This window comes from Suncus etruscus, chromosome 15, assembly GCF_024139225.1.
Source record: "Suncus etruscus isolate mSunEtr1 chromosome 15, mSunEtr1.pri.cur, whole genome shotgun sequence".
In the NCBI taxonomy this organism is placed as follows: domain Eukaryota; kingdom Metazoa; phylum Chordata; class Mammalia; order Eulipotyphla; family Soricidae; genus Suncus; species Suncus etruscus.
Window position 1 is genome coordinate 64,657,423 of NC_064862.1, and position 19,411 is coordinate 64,676,833.

The following is a 19,411-nucleotide window of genomic DNA, read 5'->3' on the forward strand; positions in this document are numbered from 1 at the left end:
TCTTTATTTACAGATCACTCCTAGCAGCTCAGGGGACCATATGGAATGTTGGGGATAGAACCTGGGGGTAGATCTTGTGCACAGCAAGCACCCCACCTGTTTATACTACTTCTCTGGCCACAATCATTTTTGTTTGTTTGTTTTTGTTTTGGGGCCACACCCTATGTGCTCAGGGCTTACTCCTGGTTCTACACTCAGAAATCACTTGTAGTGGGAATTGGAAGGCCATATTGGATGCTGGGGATTGGACCTATGTTGGCCACAAACACCCTACCCATGGTGCTATTGCTTTTTTAAAAAATTTAAATAACGGGCCTTATTATTATTAAATAATAATATTTTCTTATTAAATACTTATTAAGTAAATACATTAATATGTATGTATGTGACTATATATGGGTATATGAATGTAAATAAGAATATATATGTGGTATAGTCATTTCATCAACAAATATTTAGTGAGGGGCCGGAGAGATAGCATGAAGGTAAGGCATTTGCCTTTCATGCAGAAGGTCATTGGTTCGAATCCCGGTATCCCATATGGTCCCCCAAGCCTGCCAGGAGTGATTTCCGAGTGTGGAGCCAGGAGTAACCCCTGAGCACTACCGGGTGTGACCCAAAAACCAAAAGAAAAAAGAAAAAAAATATTTAGTGAGCATCTACTAACTAACTGCAGGTGCTGAGAAAGAGAGAAACTGACCAAGTTGAAGAAGCAGGTGGGCCAGATAACACCTTCTTATGAGAACCTGCCAAGTGAGATGGTGTGAAGAATATTCACTGGGAAGTCCCCAAATGCTCCTACTGCGTGGGAAACTTTCTATAAGTGTAGACTGGGTATGAAAATACATTTGCCTGTATGTGTGTACATGTGAAAACTGTAGGTATATATGTAGACTTGTGCTGGGAACAGAATGTCCTACATTGCTATTGCACACAGAATATCTGCACAGAGGAAGAATGAATATAACTTTTCTTGGCTCTTTCATGTGGGAAACTTTCCTAGAGAATAGTAGTAATAATGTAAGGAAGGACAAAACGTACCACAAACAGAAACTTTTTAGTTTCCCTGGTTTGGGAATAAGGTATGGTTCAGGGGCCAGAGTGATAGCATGAAGGTAAGGCGTTTGCCTTGCATGCAGAAAGATGGTGGTTCAAATCCCGGCATTCCATTTGATCTCCTGAGCCTGCCAGGAGGGATTTCTGAGCATAGAATAGATCCAGGAGTAACACCTGAGCACTGCTGGGTATGACCCAAAAACCAAAAAAAAAAAAAAAAAAAAGGTATGGTTCATACCAACTTTGATTAGTCATGTTCTGATTAGGAAGGGAAGAGGGAAAGCTCATTTTAGCAGTTGCTGAGAGCATTTTTATTTGGTTCTAATTTCTTAGCATGAAGGGCATAGAATCTAGGCTAGAGGATAGGAAACATAGCAGGGAACATAGTTTTGCAATTGATCTTTCTGTTAGCAGGGCAGTGAGGAAAGAGGCAATATTTAGTCAGCATACAGAACTTTCCTCAAGCATCAAAATACTCCATCCCCAGGAGTGATGAAGGTGAAAGAATAGAGAAATTGACCACACTACCCATGTTCTCATGTGCAGAAGAATGCTGGAAAAATAACAGACGTATTTTGTATCACAAAGTAAAACAAGCAGATAATTCCTTGTCTCATTTTGCTTCTTAGAATCATGACAGTGATGAGGAGTAAGGAAACTGGGAGGGATGGAAAGCCAAAGAAGTCTAGAGTCTCACCAATTCCCTGTGCTCGTCCGTGAGGTTGGGTGGCAGAGTGTCCATGTATGAATCCTTCAGAGGTTTCCAGCCCAGCTGGTCAGACTCCATGTAGATCATCCCACACCTGGCAAGTACACATAGGAGATCAGCCCAGTCTGCATCTGGACTTTCAAGCACACAGAGATGAAGAGCATAGTCAGGTAAGGGACTGTAGCTTGGATCAGGGCACAGACTTCCCACAGCTCCTGGCCAAAGTGAAGATGCTCTGATTTTGTCAGGAAAGGTTAGAGACCTGTGATATCAGCTGGCTCTTGGGAGTCAGGGTGATTTGGTTTTAAATCCTAGCTCCACATCCCACTAGCTAGGTTAGGTTTTTGTTTGCTTGTTTGTTTTTGTTTTCTTAGGATTGTTTTAGACCATACCCAGTAGTGCTCAGGGATTACTCCTGGTTCTGTGCTCAGGGTTCACTCTTGATGGGGAATATATGGTGCTGGGGGAGAGAACCAGGATGGCTGCATAATAGTGCCCTGCTTGCTCTACTATCTCTCTGGTCCAGAGTAAGTTGATTTTGATGACTAACTTTAACGCTCATCTGTAATTTGAAGAATATTATAAAATGTCGTAATGGGTACATGGAATTTCAATAAAGAATATTTCATCGTACCATGCTTAACACATAGCTCAATGGGAATTATATTGCAATGATCAAAACTACCCATGACATGCAAACATTTTATATAGTTTATGCATTTTTGTTTTGGGTATTCATTTGTTTGTTACCAAAGTAAACTACCATTTACTACCTACTGTATATCAGCAACTATGCTAGGCTCCAATAGCTCTCAATCCTATATATTCCTCCTTACGGCTTACTTTAGATATGAGACATAGTGACTTAGAAGAAATCCACAGGGCTGGAGAAATAGCATGGAGGTAAGGCATTTGCCTTGCATGCAGAAGGATGGTGGTTTGAATCCCGGCATCTCATATGCTCCCCCTTGCCTGCCAGGGTCGATTTCTGAGGGTAGAGCAGGAGTAATCCCTGAGCGCTGCTAGGTGTGACCCCCCACTCCAAAAAAAAAAAAAAAAAAAAGAAATTCACATAGCTAGCCATCCCCAAGTGAGAATACAAGTTGTACTAATTTACCATGATTGTTTCAACACCTCTCACAAAACTTTGAGAATATGCAATCACATAATTTTAATTTTGTGAGATTCAGGTCCAGAGGGTTAGATTAATTATAAATCATTGGTACACATGTTCTTAGTCCATGCTTTACCTTTTCTAATTAACTCATTTCATTCTTACACAATAGTAGTAAGTAAAAACTCATCACTCAGAATCTAGAATCTTATTTTTTTGTTTAGCTTTGGGCATTACCCAGTGGCACTCACGCAGTACTCCTGGCTTTGCTCTCAGAAATTACTCCTGGCAGGCTTGGGGGACCATATGGTATGCTGTATACCTGGGTCTGCCACATGCAAGGCAAATGCCCTACCCGCTGTGTTATACCCCCCAGCCCAAAATCTGCAATATTAAAATAAAAAACATTTATTTATTGGAGTATAGAGGGATTTGGATCACACTTAGCAGTGCTCAGGAACTATTTCTGGTTCTATGCACAGGACTAACCCTTAGCAGAGCCCAGAGGATCACGTATGGTGCAAGGGTAGCTTTGAAATGGAATCAGCTGCATGCAAGGCCAGCACCTTACCTCCTATATGATCATTCTGGCCTAGAATCTAGAATTTTGCTGGTAGATGTCATCTAGCTATCTGGTTCCTCCACTGTCCATTGTAACAAAATTTACTAGCACCTGAGTTTAATCAAATGAGAGATAGTGATAATTGAGAAAGAGCTTCACTGACAAGATAGCAAGTTGGAAGAGAGCAGATTCCTGGCCTTAAAGCAACCACCTTGTTTTAAAGGGAAAGAATGGGGAAGAAAGGATGGGTAGATGATGAATAAGTGCCACAATGAATAATAAAATTCCCCTAGACAAACCCTATTTACTTTTCAAATTAAATAAGGTAAGGTTTAGATTTTTTCTAGCAGGACAAAATGGAAAGAATGTCCTTATTTTGAAGGGATTTTTTTTGTGGAAAAGGTAAACTGAGGACCACTTGGCCTTAACTTTAGGTTCAGGAACAAAGACAGTTTTTGTTTCTATATTGATATCTTGGCTAGTCTATCTGAGATAGATAACATAGAATTTTGACTCTTCATCTGCCTTTTGAATTATTTTCTCCTTGAATGTTTTTATTTATTTTTATCTTTATTTTTGGAGCATCATTCTACACTGTCAATTTTATTACTTTTTAAAAATTTAATAATAATATCTTTATTTAAGTACCACGATTACAAATATGTTTGTAGTTGGGTTTCAGTCATAAAAAGAACATTCCCCCCCCCCTTCACCAGTTACAGCATTCCCACCACCAATGCCCCCCATCTCCTTCCTCTGCCTGTATTCAAGACAGGTGTTTTATTTATCTCACTTACTTCCATTGTCATGATAGTTGTTAGTGTAGTTCTCCAACTGCACTCACCACTTGTTGTGGTAAGCTTCATATCACTGGCCTGCTTCAACATTTTTTGTTTGTTTTGGGTTACACCTGGCAGCATTCAGGGGTTACTCCTGGCTTTACACTCAGAAATTGATCCTGATAGGCTCAGGGAACCATATGGGATGCCGGGATTTGAACCACAGTCCTTCTACATGCAAGGCAAATGTCCTACTTCCATGCTATCTCTCCGGCCCTCCTTCAACGATTTTTAAAGCATTTTATGTTCCTAAAATCTATGCATATTTATTTTACTCGCCTTTAACAATTTTAACAGGGGAGGAGACTATACTACAATATACTTATATCATAGTATCAGTATTTTAAGCTTATTTTTATATATAATATTGCTAAAATTTTATCTTTAAAATTTTAAGATGTATCGGAATGATTGCATGCCAGTACATTTAATTATTTTAAGTGCAATAAAGAAATATAGAAAATTTGTGACTTCTTTGCCTCTGAATTACTTCTTAAGCAGGTAGGATAGGAAAGTCCTCCCACTCCCCCATGGCAATAATTTCTTGGAATATACTAAGTTCTTGGGACATAATTAAACCTAGGTAGATTTGAAGAAGTTGTTCTTGTCACTTGCCCTAATATCACCAAGAACAAGGGCCAGAGAAAAAAAGGATGGTCCAGGAAGATCAATATTTCCTAATCTTTCCTACTCTCATCCCCCAAAAAACTCTTTTGTTTGTTTGTTTGTTTTGGGGTATCTTAACTTAAGTAGAAAAATCCAAATAGAGCAGGTTGGGATAAATCCCATATAAACCAATTTGGAACCAAGGAGAAGCACACATGTGCTCCCTGGCCCATGAACATGGACCGTGCATGCCCATGTCTCCTGCATCTTCCCTCTTGAGGTGTGAACTTCCTTACTTTCATGGTGGGTTGTGTACAAGGGCCTCTCTCCACTTTTGGAGAAGCCCACATGCTCTCTTAAGCATGTTACTCTCTCCCTTTCTTATCCTCTCCTTCCCCTTCTTCAATACCTTCCAATAAAACATGTTTTTACACATCCAAGTACTTTTATTGAGAACGATGCCATTTTGATTGATTATCTAGCCATGTCTCTTATTAGATATGGAGCAAAAGTTCAATTTGTGTTTATATTTCAGAGCAGAATTGCCACAGATAGAACCCAGGTTGTTTGTAAAGACTCAGTATATCCATAGTACAGGCTAAGCATGTACTTATATCATGAGTTATCTCCCCAAATGTCAAACTCAAAATGTTAAACCTTTTTCAGAGTACTTGGCTGATTCTGGACTTCCAATCAGCAGTATATTAGTTTTATGACAAATCTAAGTCACAACAAATAATGAATTATGCTAAGGCATAATCACATTGTTGGCTTTTCAATGCAATTTTTCTGCTTAGGGTTCATGTTAGAAAGCCAGGATTCCTTTGGAGAAAGATGGGAAAGATCTGGAGAGCACTGACCTGCTCACAGTTGCTGGGGAGGCCTGCTCCAGGTCAGCTGGCTCAAAGATCAGGCTCATCTTGGAGTTCATCTGGATAATCTCGCCACTCATTAAACATAGCTGAAAGTGCAAAACAGAAGTCAGGGACTGATTTAAATTCCATTTTCAAGTGAAAAGCCTTAGGAGAGAGACAGAGCGTTAAAATTCATTCAACAAATGTCTTGAGCACCTACTATCTGAGACGGTGTTCTAGGTCCATACACTAACATAGAAAAACAAAAACAAAAATCCCTATTCTCCTGGAGCTGACATTTTTTCTGGTGGAGACAGAAAATAAATATAATATATAAAAAATAATCAACATGCTTTCAAGAAAAATAAAAAAGAAAATAAAGTCAAGTAGAAGACAAGATCAGGAAGGCATGATAATGGAAGGTGCCTTGTACTTGGCCAATCTGATTGAACCACTGAGATTGTTAGGAATGATCCTTGAGCTCAGAGCCAGGAGTGATATTTGAGTACTGCTATGTGTAGTTAAAAACAAACAAACAAACAAACAAAAAAAAACAAAGCCAAGTCAGGTAAGTTGTACATTTTTTTTTGTTTTGTTTTTGGTTTTGGTTTTTGGGCCACACCCATTTGACGCTCAGGGGTTACTCCTGGCTATGTGCTCAGAAATCGCCCCTGGCTTGAGGGGACCATATGGGACGCCGGGGGATCCTATGCTAGCACTTGCAAGGCAGACACCTTACCTCTAGCGCCACCTTCCCGGCCCCCAAGTTGTACATTTTTGGAGAGAAAGAGGTGAATTGTAATTTTAAAAGGGAAGAGCAGAGAAACTTGGAATTGTAGCCTTTGATGAAGGACGGGAAAATTACCAATCACTCGGGTTCTTGGTGCCTTCCTCAGAGTTTGACATAACTGCACGAATTTATCCTGTTTTATTTGTTTCCACCCTCATCCCCAGGATATGTGTCTTTTGAAATCTCTCTTGGGCTTGTCCAGGGCTAGACTGATAGGAATAACCCCATACATTCTTTTTGGAATGGATGGAAAAACCATTAAAAAATCTACTAGTGTTTAACAGGCATTTATGAAAAAAGGAGAGCAAAAGACATAGAAAGCCTTGGAATGTACATTAAGTCTGTATATTAAGCAGTACATTAAATACTGCTGCTCTCATTGGTTGCCTATATAGGTACATGTGAGATGTTTAAGCTTTCGATGGCCTGAGGCTTTTGTCTATCAATGGAAAAGAGGAACTCCAGGGCTCCTGTGGCTCATCCTGTTATGTTAAAAAGTTTTCTGCCTGTTATTGACCCACATCAAACAACATCTGGAAACAGGTCATCTCGCACTCTCAGGGAGGCCACAGTACTTGTGGGACTAACACCACCAGCTTTATACTTTTTTTTTTTTTATCAAAAAAGTAAAACTGACCCAAACCTGCGACAGCAGATAAAACTTCTACCCAGAGTTGAGAGATCAAGACATTCCCTGACAATGACTCTTCACCCTTCTTATCTCAAGGCCAATCAAAATAAGTATAAATTAAATTATATGACATGGTCCATATCAGATAATAAAATGTTTCTATGTGAGGGAAGAGGGAAATTTCTATTTTTACATACTATATAATCAAAATTATAGATATTCTACGATTAGTGTATATGTATAATTTGGATAATTAGGCCTTCCATTGTTGAACATGACTCACTCAGTCTAGTAAAATTTACACAGTAGAAAAATGTATTTTGATATGATAAAGATGTATGTTCAGTGTAGAAACTCTTCCTTGAAATGGTGACAAATTTTAATTTATTATTTAACATATAGCACTTGCTATGTGCCGAGCATAATTATGGTTTTTGAAAATACTAATTTAACTGAGGGAACATAGGCTTCTCCTGCCATGAGAGACAAAAGCAGTAATAACCTCAGCTCAAGCCGAGGCTGGCAGAAGACCTGAGAAACAGAGGGGTGAGTGCCCCTTCCCTCAAGGGACATATTTAAGCTGAAAGGCAAAGCCCCTCCTCTGCTAAAGAAATACAGATTTCTCCTTGCTAGAGATACAAAAACAGAAAAGCTCAATTTTTCCACTAAGCTCTACAACTGTCCTTATCCCCTATGATTACAGTCTCTTATGATTGTACACCAGCACAACATATAGAAAAAAAACACATTGCAAAGGACACTATAGAAAGCATCACATGTTTAGAGAATGAAGAATATAGATCTGAAGACCTAACAAATGCCAGCTACACTATATAGCCTCTTCGAGACTTTAGAGAGGAAATTTGGAGGATGTTCAAGGAACTCAAAGAATCCATAGAATTAACTGAACCACAAATAAGGATCAAAAGGAAATGAAAGTAGAAAAAGAAAACTCCAGGGGCTGGAGAGATAGCAGGGAGGTAAGGCGTTTACCTTTCATGCAGAAGGTCATTCATTGGTTGGAATCCCGGCATCCCATATGGTCCCCCAAGCCTGCCAGGAAAGATTTCTGAGACTGGAGCCAGGAGTAACCCCTGAGCGCTACCGGGTGTGACCCAAAAACAAAACAAACAAAGAACAAAAAGAAAACTCCAAACTGAAATATCAGGGCTAAAAAACTTGATAGCCAAAAAAAAAAAAAAAACCTCACTGGAAAGCCTCACCAACAGAGTAACAGCTGCTGAAGACAAAAATCAGTGAGCTGAAATATGAGATGCATAACAACTCCATACAACAGAAGAGGCTAGAACAGAGCCTTAAAACAAACAATCAGATGAAAATATCCTCAAAGAATGTGAACAGATAAAAATAGAGGTCTGTGATAAAATCAATAGAAACAACAAGAGAATCATTGAAGTCTCAAAGGACCAGGAAGAAAATCTTTATGAAAATTCAACAGTCAAGGACTTCACTGCAGAAAAACTCCCAGAGCTAGAGTGCATGCAACCAACTACCACATGACCAAGAATACCGGCTAAAAGAGATCCAAAGAAAAACATTCCAAGGCACATTCTAGTCACAATAATCTATTCCACAGATAAGGATAAAACACTGAAGGCAACAAGATAATAAAGGAAAATCGTACAAAGGAGAATCTTTAAGATTTACAGATTTGTCAAAAGCATCTATTAAGGCCTGAAAGCAATGGTGGGATATAGTGACACAACATAATGAAATGAATGCTTCGCCTAGAATACTTCACCCAGCCAGACTTACATTTAGGTTAGAAGGAAAGATACACAGCTTCACATATAGATAACAGTGGATGAACTTTACAAACTCAAAAACAACCTAAAAGAACTGAAAGATCTACTTTAAGGTAAGACAGACCCAACAAACACACCAAACTCTTACAAAAAGATGATCCAAAATCCCATAATAATCATCTCTCTTCATGTCAATGGACTAAATGCACCAGTTAAGAGGCACAGCATGGCAAAATAAATCAAAATGTAGAATTCCATGTTTTGCTGCCTCCAAAAAACACATTTGAATAGTCAGAGCAAACATAGACTCAAAGTCAAAGGTTGGAGAACAATCATTCAAGCAAACAACTTCTTTAAAGAGGCAGGAGTGGCCATACATAACAGTATCATATAACATATGATATGACGTAAGAATATCAGATGACACAGACTTTAGACTTTAAAGACAATAAGGACAGAGATGGACACTTCTTGATAATCAAGAAATATGTGCACCAGGAAGAAATCACACTCATAAACATATATGCATCCAATGAGGGACAGCAAAATAATTAAAACAATTTCTGACAGATCTGAAGGAAGGCAACAATAGCAACAAAATAATAGTAGGAGATTTCAGCACTGCCCTGTCATGTCTTGATATGCCAATCAGGCTATAACTAATAAGAATATACTAGCTCTGAAGGACAAAATGGAAGAGAATGGTGGCTATCCGTGGCCAGAAAAATAAATACACATTCTTCTTCAATGTACATGGTAAATCCTCCAAGAAAGATTACATGCTAGGCCGTAAAACATACCTCCATAAAGTCAAGAGGAAAGAAAATGTAAGAATTACCTTCTCAGGGGCTGGGAAGGTGGCCCTAGAGGTAAGGTGTCTGCCTTGCAAGTGCTAGCGTAGGACGGACTGCGGTTTGATCCCCCAGTGTCCCATATGGTCCCCCCAAGCCAGGGGCGATTTCTGAGTGCATAGCCAGGAGTAACCCCTGAGCATCAAACGGGTGTGGCCCAAAAACCAAAAAAAGAAAAGAAAAAAGAAAAAAAAAGAATTACCTTCTCAGATCATCATGCAATGAAATTAGAGGTGAATCACAAACAGATACAGGAAAAACTTTAACAATTGGAAATTAAATAATTTGCTAGAAACTCTCTTTCTCTCCCTCTCCCACTCTCTCTCCCTCCCACTCCCCCCCCCTTTGTCCAGCTTGCTCTCCCTTCCTTTCTCTTTCTCTCTCTTACTCCTTTCTCTCTCCCTTTCCCTTTCTTCTCTCTCTCCCCCACTCCCTCTCTCCCTCTCCTGCCCTTTCACTCCTTTCTCTCTCCTTTCCCTCTTTCTCTCCCTCTTTCTCCCTCTCTCCCCCTCCCCCTGCCGTATTCCTCTCCTCTGTCTCCTTCTCCCACTCTCTCCCTCACTCCCTCTCCCTCTCCTCTCCTCTCCCTACTTCCTTCTCCCCCCCTTCTCCCTCGTTCTCCCTTTCTCTTCTTTCTCTCTCCTTTTCCTCTCCTTTTCCTGTCCCTCTTTCTCTCCTTCTCCCTCTCCTCTCTCTCACTCAAAAAACCAAACAAAAACCAAAAAGTAAATAAACAAACTTACTACTGAACAACCAGTGGGTCAGAGAGGAAAACAAAGAGAAAATCAAAGATTTTGGGAAACAAATGTGAATGAAGACATAAATTACCAGAACCTGTGTGGCATAGCAGAAACAGTATTAAGAGAAAATTTTAGGGGGTTTGAGCAATAGCACATTGGTAGAGCATGCATCTGACCTGGATGGGTCTGGGTTTGCTCCCTGATATCCTATATGGGCACAGAGCTAGGAGTATCCCCTGCCAGGTGTGAGAAAGGAGAGAGAGAGAGAGAGAGAGAGAGAGAGAGAGAGAGAGAGAGAGAGAGAGAGAGAGAGAGAGAGAGAGAGAGAGAGAGAGAGAGTGCAGTTAGAGAAATAACTACGCTGGGAACTATCATAACAATGTCAGTGAATGAGGAACCTTGAAAGCCTGTCTTGAATACAGGCAGGGCAAGGGGGAGGGAAGAGATAGAGGTATTGGTGATAGGAAGGTTGCACAGGTGAAGGGGGATGTTCTTATTATGACTGAAATCCAACTACAATTATGTTTGTAATCAAAGTATTTAAATAAAGAAATTATTTAATTAAAAAAGAAATAAAAGAAGACAGAAGGAAATGGAGGCATATACCCTACTCATAAATTGGTAGGATAAATATTAATAAAATGGCAATACTCCCCAAAGCATTGTACAGATTTAATGCAATCCCCCTAAGGATACCCATAACATTCTTCAAAGAAGTAGATTAAACATGCCTCAAAATTTGTTTGGAAAAACAAACACCCACTAATTGCTAAAGCAACACTTAGGAAAAACAAGATGGAAGGCATCACTCTTCCCAGCTTTAAATTGTATTACATCAAAATAGTATGATGTTGGAATCAAGACAGATGCTCAGATCAATGGAATAGACGAGTATTCAGAATATGATCCTTAGACATACAATCGGTTAATCTTTGACAACAAGGCAAGAAACACAAAATTGAGCAAAGAAAGCCTCTTCCGGTGTTGGGACAACTAGCCAACCAGATACAAAAATAGCAAACTCAGACCTTTCTCTAACACCATGCACAAAGGTCAAATCAAAATGAATGAAAGACCTTAATATCACACCCGAAACTATAAGGTGTATAGAAGAAAACATAGGCAAAACACTCCATGACACTTAAATAAAGGCATCTTCAAGGAGGAAACACCACTGTCCAAACAAGTGGAAGCAGCGATAAACAAATGGGACTACATTAAATTGAGAAGCGTCTGCACCTCAAAGGAAACAATGATTAGGATACAAAGGCCACCCACAAAATGGAAGAAACTATTCCGCCAATACTAATCAGATAAGTGATTAATATCTAAGATACACAAGGTACTGACAGAACTTAACAAGGAAAAGAAACATCTAACCTTATCAAAAAATGGGAGGAGAAATGAACAGACATTCCTCAAAGAAGAAATACAGAAGGCCCAAAAGACACATGAAAAAATGCAACACATCACTAATCATCAAGGAGATGTAAATCAAAACATCAATGATCAATCATCATCTCATGATGAATAACAACCGCTGCTGGCGTGGATGTGAGGAGAAAGGAACTCTCATTCACTACTGGTGGGAATGCCATCTAGTCCAGCCTTTTTAGAAAGCAATATGAATACTCCTTAATTAACTAGACATTGAGTTCCCATCTGATTCAGCAATACACTCCTATGAATATACCCTAGAACCACAAAAACACAATAAAATAATTCCTTCTGCACCCCTATGTCATAGTAGCACTATTTACAATAGACAGAATCTGGAAACAACCCAGATGCCCAACAAAAAATGAGTGGCTAAAGATACTGTGGAACATCTATACACAATGGAATACTATGCAGCTGTTAGAAGAAATGAAGTAATGAAATTTGCTTATACTTGAATAAATTTGAGACTATTACATTGAGTGAAATAAGTCAGAAGGAGAGAGATAAGCACAGAATAGTTTCACTCATATGTTAGATTTAAAAAAAATAAAGACATTATAATAATAATACCCAGAGACAATAGAGATGAAGGCTGGAAGGACCAATCCATGATAATAAGCTTATCACAAAGAGTGGTAAGTGCAGTTAGAGAAATAACTACACTAACAGCTACCATGACAACATTAGAGAAATACAGTGCCTGTCTTAAAGGCAGGCAAGGGGTGAGGAGGTAGGAAATGGAGGGCACAATGGTGGTGGGAAAGTTGCATTGGTGAAAGGAGGTATGCATTTTATGGCTGAAAAGCCAATTTTGAACATGTTTGTAACCATTATACTTAAATAAATAATTTAAAAAATATATAAAGAGGTGTAGTCTGGGTGACAGAGACAGTAGAGAGACTAAGGCATTTGCCTTGCACGCAGCAAACTGTGATCCAGATTTGAATCCCTCGCACCACCTATGTCCCCTTGAGCACTGAGCTAAGAGTGGCCCCTGAGTACTGAGAGGCACGAACAAATAAAAAGATAAATGCAGTCTTATTTCTCTGCTTCCTTCAGTCTGAGCAGGCCTTATGGCTCCTTTGAATGCAGAAAAAGTGACTTCGTGCCAGTTCCAAGTTAAGTTTTTTATTTCTCCTTTTGGAAATAGCCATCATATAAGAGGTATTACTAATATGAGACCAAAACTGAGGTTTAAAGAAATTATGTAACTTGCCCAATACAATAGGTCCAATCTGATGTCAGTATTAAAATTTGCCCCCCCCCCATTTTGGGGCAATACCTGACTGTACTCAGGGATAATTCTCATCTCTGCTTAAAAGTCACTACCAGAAATGCTAAAGGGACCATTTGAAGTTCCAAGGATCAAACCACACACAAACCAAGCACTTTACTCCCTTACTCTGGCCCCAGCACAGACTTATTTTTTGGGAGGTGGGTATTTTTGGGTCACACCCAGCAGCGCTCAGGGGTTACTCCTGGATCTACGCTCAGAAATCACTCCTGCCAGGCTCGAGGGACCATATGGGATGCCGGGATTCGAACCACCCTCCTTCTGCATGCAAGGCAAATGCTCTACCTTCATTCTATCTATTCGGCCCCCAGCACAGACATTTATTCACTATCTCAGCACTGTCACTGAATATCAATAGATTGCCCAATACAAGTACAAGCAGGAATATTTGAACACCATGGTGATAGCTACATTTTGGTTGGTCATTAATTCTATTTTCTTTTTTTTGGTGGGGAGGCACATCCTGTGACACTCAGGTTACGCCTGGCTATATGCTCAAAAATCACTCCTGGCTTGGAACATCGGGGGATGGAACTGTGATTTGTCCTAGGCCAGACACGTACAAGGCCAACTCTCTGGCCTCTAATTTTATTTTCTATTTGTTTTGTTTTGGGCCCACACTCATCTGTACTCAGGGACAACTCCTGGCTCTGTGCTCAGCTCTCACTTCTAGCAGTGTTTTCTTTTTTGGGGGGGGACTTAAATCAAACAGTGTTGGAAATCTAAAGTGATTTTCTATATGCAAAGCATATACTCTATCTTATTGAGTAATCTCTCTAGCCTGAGGCATTTATGAATGTAGTGCATAGTTTAGATTAACCAAAAATGTTTATATTCATTGATGTAGAAGAGATAATAGATTCAGTAGGCACTTTTGTTTTCCTCCCTTTAGTTTTTGGGCTTCACCTAGCAGTGCTCAAGATTTACTCCTGACTCTGCACAAAGGAATCACTCCTGGTGGGTCTTGGAGCATGCAAGGCAAGTGCCCTATCAGCTGTACTATTTATAGCTTCCAGCCTCTCAATAGGTACCTTTTTGTTGTCATCCAGAACAGTGTTCATGTTCTCAATCCAAACAGCATCCACTGGCCCATCAAATATAATCCACTTGCGGTCATCCGATGTGGAAGATGCTTGCTCCCGGAAAGCATTGGCTAGGACACCATCTGTCCACTCATGGCTTACTTGGTCAAAGCAGCCATATAGCTGACCCATGGTGATAGCCTTGGGATTGATGATATGAAACTCCACGGCAAACTCATCCATCTGGTTGGCTGGAGTTTGAAAAAGTTTGAACAAGAAGTTCAGATTCTTCATGTAAGAGTAGAATTTTCTTTTTTATAATATTTTTTTTTCTGGCCACACTCGTTTGATGCTCAGGGGTTACTCCTGGCTAAGCGCTCAGAAATTGCCCCTGACTTGGGGGGACCATATGGGATGCTGGGGGATTGAACCGCGGTCCTTCCTTGACTAACGCTTGCAAGGCGTTACCTCTAGCACCACCTCACCGGCCCCAAGAGTAGAATTTTATTTTATTTATTTTAGTTACATTTTTGTTTGTTTGTTTGGGGTCACAATCAGTGGTGCCCAGGGGTTACTCCTGGCTCTGCACTCAGAAATTGCTCCTGGCAGGCTCAGGGGACTATATGGGATACAGGGAATTGAACCTGGATCTGTCCCTGGTCAACTGAGTGCAAGGCAAATAAAGGCCTACCACTGTGCTATCACTTTGGCCTAAGAGTCAAATTTTAGAAAGGAGATAATGTCATCTCAAAGACCTGTATAAAAAGGCCATTTAAGGAAGTCCTGATGTAATTTATGTCCAGTTCTTATAAATACTGGGGTAATAGATGGCAATGCCTTACACTGTTAGGTTGCAACAACTTTTAGTTTTACTATATTTTGTCCTGTGTTTTATTTCAAATAGGGCAAAAGTGCCTGTTAAATTGAAAGCAATTTAATAAGATACCATTTGGGGTAGGGGTGAGGGTAGAGGACTCTTTATCTACCTGGATTTTATTTTATCCTAAGAATCTTGGGTTTGACTAGAAGAAATAGATAAGAGGAAAGAAATTCTGAAAAATAATGATTTTTTTTCTGTCTGAAGGACTGTAGCTTTCCTCTGTAGCTTCTTCTTTTGTTGGCAAATAAGTGTGGTCTTACCCTAAAAAATTTACAATAACCGAGTACTCAGGACTTAACCAGAATATACAAGCTGAGAAATGGCACATTGCATAACATAAAACAATCACACTTTTACATGACTTTCCTTCCTTTCTCTTCCTTCCTTCCTTCCTTCCTTCCTTCCTTCCTTCCTTCCTTCCTTCCTTCCTTCCTTCCTTCCTTCCTTCCTTCCTTCCTTCCTTCCTTCCTTCCTCCCTCCCTCTTTCCTTCCTCCCTCCTCCCTCTTTCCTTCTTCCCTCCCTCCCTTCCTCCTTTCTCTCTTCCTCCTTCCTTCCTTCCTCCCTTCTTCCTTCCTTCCTTCCTTCCTTCCTCCCTTTCTCTCTTCCTCCTCCCTCCCTCCCTCCCTCCCTCCCTCCCTCCCTCTCCCTCCCTCCCTCTCTCCCTCCCTCCCTCCCTCCCTCCCTCCCTCCCTCCCTCCCTCCCTCCCTCTCTCCCTCCCTCCCTCCCTCCCTCCCTCCCTCCCTCCCTTCCTTCCTTCCTTCCTTCCTTCCTTCCTTCCTTCCTTCCTTCCTTCCTTCCTTCCTTCCTTCCTTCCTTCCTTCCTTCCTTCCTTCCTTCCTTCCTCCCTTCCTCCCTCCCTCCCTCCCTCCCTCTACTTTTGAGCCACATCTGGCAGTAGTCAGGGGTTACTCCTGGCTCTGCACTCAGAAGTTACTCCTGACAGGCAGAGGTGAAGGGGTGCTGTATGGGATATCAAGGATAGAACTCAGGTTGGTCTCATGCAAGGCAAATGAACTATCTGACCTCAAATGATCTTTCAAAGGAAGGAAAACTTAGAATGCATGACCTATGAAATAATCATTTCTTCATAAACTCAAGGAAACTCTATCTACCTACCTACCTATTTTTCTATGTTTTTGTCTTTCTCTGTCTCTCTCTGTCTCTGTCTCTCTCCCTATTTATCTGGCTTTTGGGCCACACCTAGTCGTGTTTAGGAATCATTCCTAGTGGGCTTGAGAAATCATATGGGATGTCAAACCCAGGTTGGCCACACATGCAAGCACCTTCCCTGCTGTACTATTTTTCTTCACCCGCAACATTTAAATGTCAAAATTATTATTAATTTTCAAATCCCTAAGTTACTTATTAAGGCTAAGTCTCCAAAACAAAAACATGTTTAAAAGTATCTAAAAACTTAGAGGCTGGAGAGAGAGTACATCGAGGAGCTTGCTTTGCACTCAACTGCCCCAGGTTCGATTCTTGGCATTCCATATGGTTCCCTTAGTCCACCAGAAATGATCCCTGAGCACAGATCCACAAGCAAGCCTTAAGCACCGATTGTTGTAGTCTCAAAACCAAATCAAACCAAACCAAAGAACCCCAAACTAACAACTTGATAACCAAATTCTAGGGGGAAATGTTGACGCTAAATACTAGAAAGGATTTTGTAAAAGTATAAGGCACTGTTTTTCTAAACCACAGGTTTGCATTTTATATTTAAAATATATAGTGTCCTGGGGCCAGAACGGTGGCAGAAGCGGTAGGGCATTTGCCTTGCACGTGCTGACCTAGGACAGACAGGCATCTCAGATGGTCTCCCAAGCCAGGAGTGATTTCTGAGTGCAAAGCCAGGAGTAACTCCTGAGCATCACTGGGTGTGCCCCCCCCCCCCAAAAAAAAACAAAAAAAATACAGTTTCTTGTATATAAACATAGCTTCCACATTTCTACATGTTTAAAAAGAAGCAATGTAGGTTAAATACTTGTATAATGTCATTATTTTCTCAAAATAACCTCATACAGGGAAGATGAGGCTAAGGGAGGCAGAGACATTTGCCAAAAATGTGGGTCTAATTCTAAAGCCTCAGGTCTTACTCTTTAAATAAATGGAAAGATAAAAATAAAAAAAGGCAGATGGGGAGGAAAGAAAAGGAGAAAATAATAAAGACAAGTAAAGTTTTAAAAAAAGGACAAGAAAAGGAAAGGAAAGGGAAAGAAAAAAAGAGAAGAGCTTGTGTGATTTGATTTTAGTAAATTTTTGTTTAAGCCAGTAGTTGGAAATTCCCTCTTATTGGAAAACTTTTGGAATCATTATGCAGTATTTGAGAAAATTCCTTCAGCTTTAATGGCAGGCACATAAAACCCTCTTTTAAAAGGTCTCCTGCCCCTTTATTTTCTTGCTGCAGACATCTGTGTGCATGTTTTCTATTTCTGGCTCTGACATCACAAATTCCCTCTTATTGGAAAATCTTTAGAATCATTATTCAGTATTTGAGAAAATTTCTCCAGCTTTCGTGACAGGCACATAAAACCCTCTTTTAAAAGGTCTCCTGCCCCTTTATTTTCTTGCTGCAGACATCTGTGTGCTGCTTTCTATTTCTGGCTCTGACATCACAATTCAGGGATAGCAAAACTAACAGCCTGGTATTATCTCCATGGAGCCAGCCAATGAGTGGGAAGTCCCTTGTAAGCTAGGGGTGTGAGCTTTACCTGCATGCAAATCACCAAGAGCTGCAGCCAACACTTTATAAGCACAGGTCTTGCCACCCATTGGGTCTCCGACAATCATGTAGCCGTGCCTTACCAGCATCATCTCATAGATCTGGGAAGAGACATTATAAGGCATTAACAAGGACCCAGAGAAATAGAACAATGTGCTGAGTTCATGCTTTGCATGCAATAATAGTGAATCTTATTTACATCATTCCCTAAGCAGTAATTCCTACACTACAGGGTGTAGCCCCCAAAGGGAAAAAAAAAATCATGCAAACCTTCCAGAACTGGAAGTAAAATCAGGATCACTGAGGAATGAGGGTTCAAAAGGCAATTTCCACAGTCACTTTCACCCTGGTTAACCAAACCTTTTGATGATCTTTTAGATAAATGTGTGTGATGCAAACTATTATTTGTTCTCCACCTATTTTTGTGCTAAGCATGAGATGATTTTACCAAATGATTTCATATAATCTATCCAAGTATCACTAATTCCCCCCATACACATTGTGTGTGTGTGTGGGGGGGGGGGAGTTTGAGGAGGTCCTGGCAGTACTCAAGGCTTACTTCTAGCTCTATATTCATGGTTCACTCCCACATTGCTTAGAGGACGAAGTGTGGTGCTGGGAATCAAACCTGAATATGCCACATGCATGCAAATGCTGTTCAATCTCTCTACCAGTGGTCCTCAAACTATGGCCCACGGGACACATATTGTATTTGGATCTGTTTTGTTTCTTCATTGCAAAATAAGATATATGCAGTGTGCATAAGAATTCGTTCATAAGTTTTGTTTTTACTATAGTCAGACCCTCCAATGGTCTGAGGGACAGTGAACTGGCCCCCTGTTTAAAAAGTTTGAGGACCCCTGCGTCCATTCAATACCTTTTAATGATAGCAACACAGACCAAAGACTGTTAAGTAACTTGCAGACATGCAACAGTGGTGGAGCTAGAATTTGACTTATTCAATACTCTTTTTTTTTTTTTTTGATTTTTGGGCCACACCCGGTAATGCTCAGGGGTTACTCCTGGCTATGTGCTCAGAAGTTGCTCCTGGCTTGGGGGACCATATGGGACACCGGGGGATCGAACCGCGGTCCGTCCAAGGCTAGCGCAGGCAAGGCAGGCACCTTACCTTTAGCGCCACCGCCCGGCCCCTTATTCAATACTCTTAATCTTTTTATTACAGCATGTCCATCTGCTTTCAGGAAATAGACAAAGAGGAAATAGTGTTTTTTTTTCTTTTTCTTTGCAGGTAGATAGGGGGAGGGGAGTCAGGTAGAGGGATATAGGCAATGAGTTTTTCAGGAAGTAATAAAACCAAGATATGACTAAAGGAGTTGCCTAGTCACCAGCCCTAAAGCAGCCCCAAGCATGGATCACTTTGGAGAGGTAGAAAAAGTTCTGATTAGGGTCTGGAGTAATAGCACTGTGAGTAGGGTACTTGCCTTGCAAGTAGCTGACCTGAGTTCAATGCCTGGCAACCCATATTATCCTCTGAGTCTGCCAAGAGTGATTCCTGGATGCAGATCCAGGAGTAAC

General features: G+C 40.5%; 1 protein-coding gene across 1 annotated transcript in view; it reads right to left on the minus strand.

Annotated features, from left to right (window-relative positions):
• Positions 1-19,411, minus strand: part of DNAH3 (dynein axonemal heavy chain 3) — a 211,421-nt gene that overhangs the window by 104,680 nt on the left and 87,330 nt on the right. Inside the window, exons 35-38 of the mRNA XM_049788146.1 lie at positions 17,865-17,976; positions 14,284-14,525; positions 5,747-5,847; positions 1,754-1,859 (exon numbers count right to left, since the gene is read on the minus strand). Of these exons, the coding sequence (XP_049644103.1) occupies positions 1,754-1,859; positions 5,747-5,847; positions 14,284-14,525; positions 17,865-17,976 (561 nt within the window). The remainder of the gene's footprint in view (positions 1-1,753; positions 1,860-5,746; positions 5,848-14,283; positions 14,526-17,864; positions 17,977-19,411) is intronic.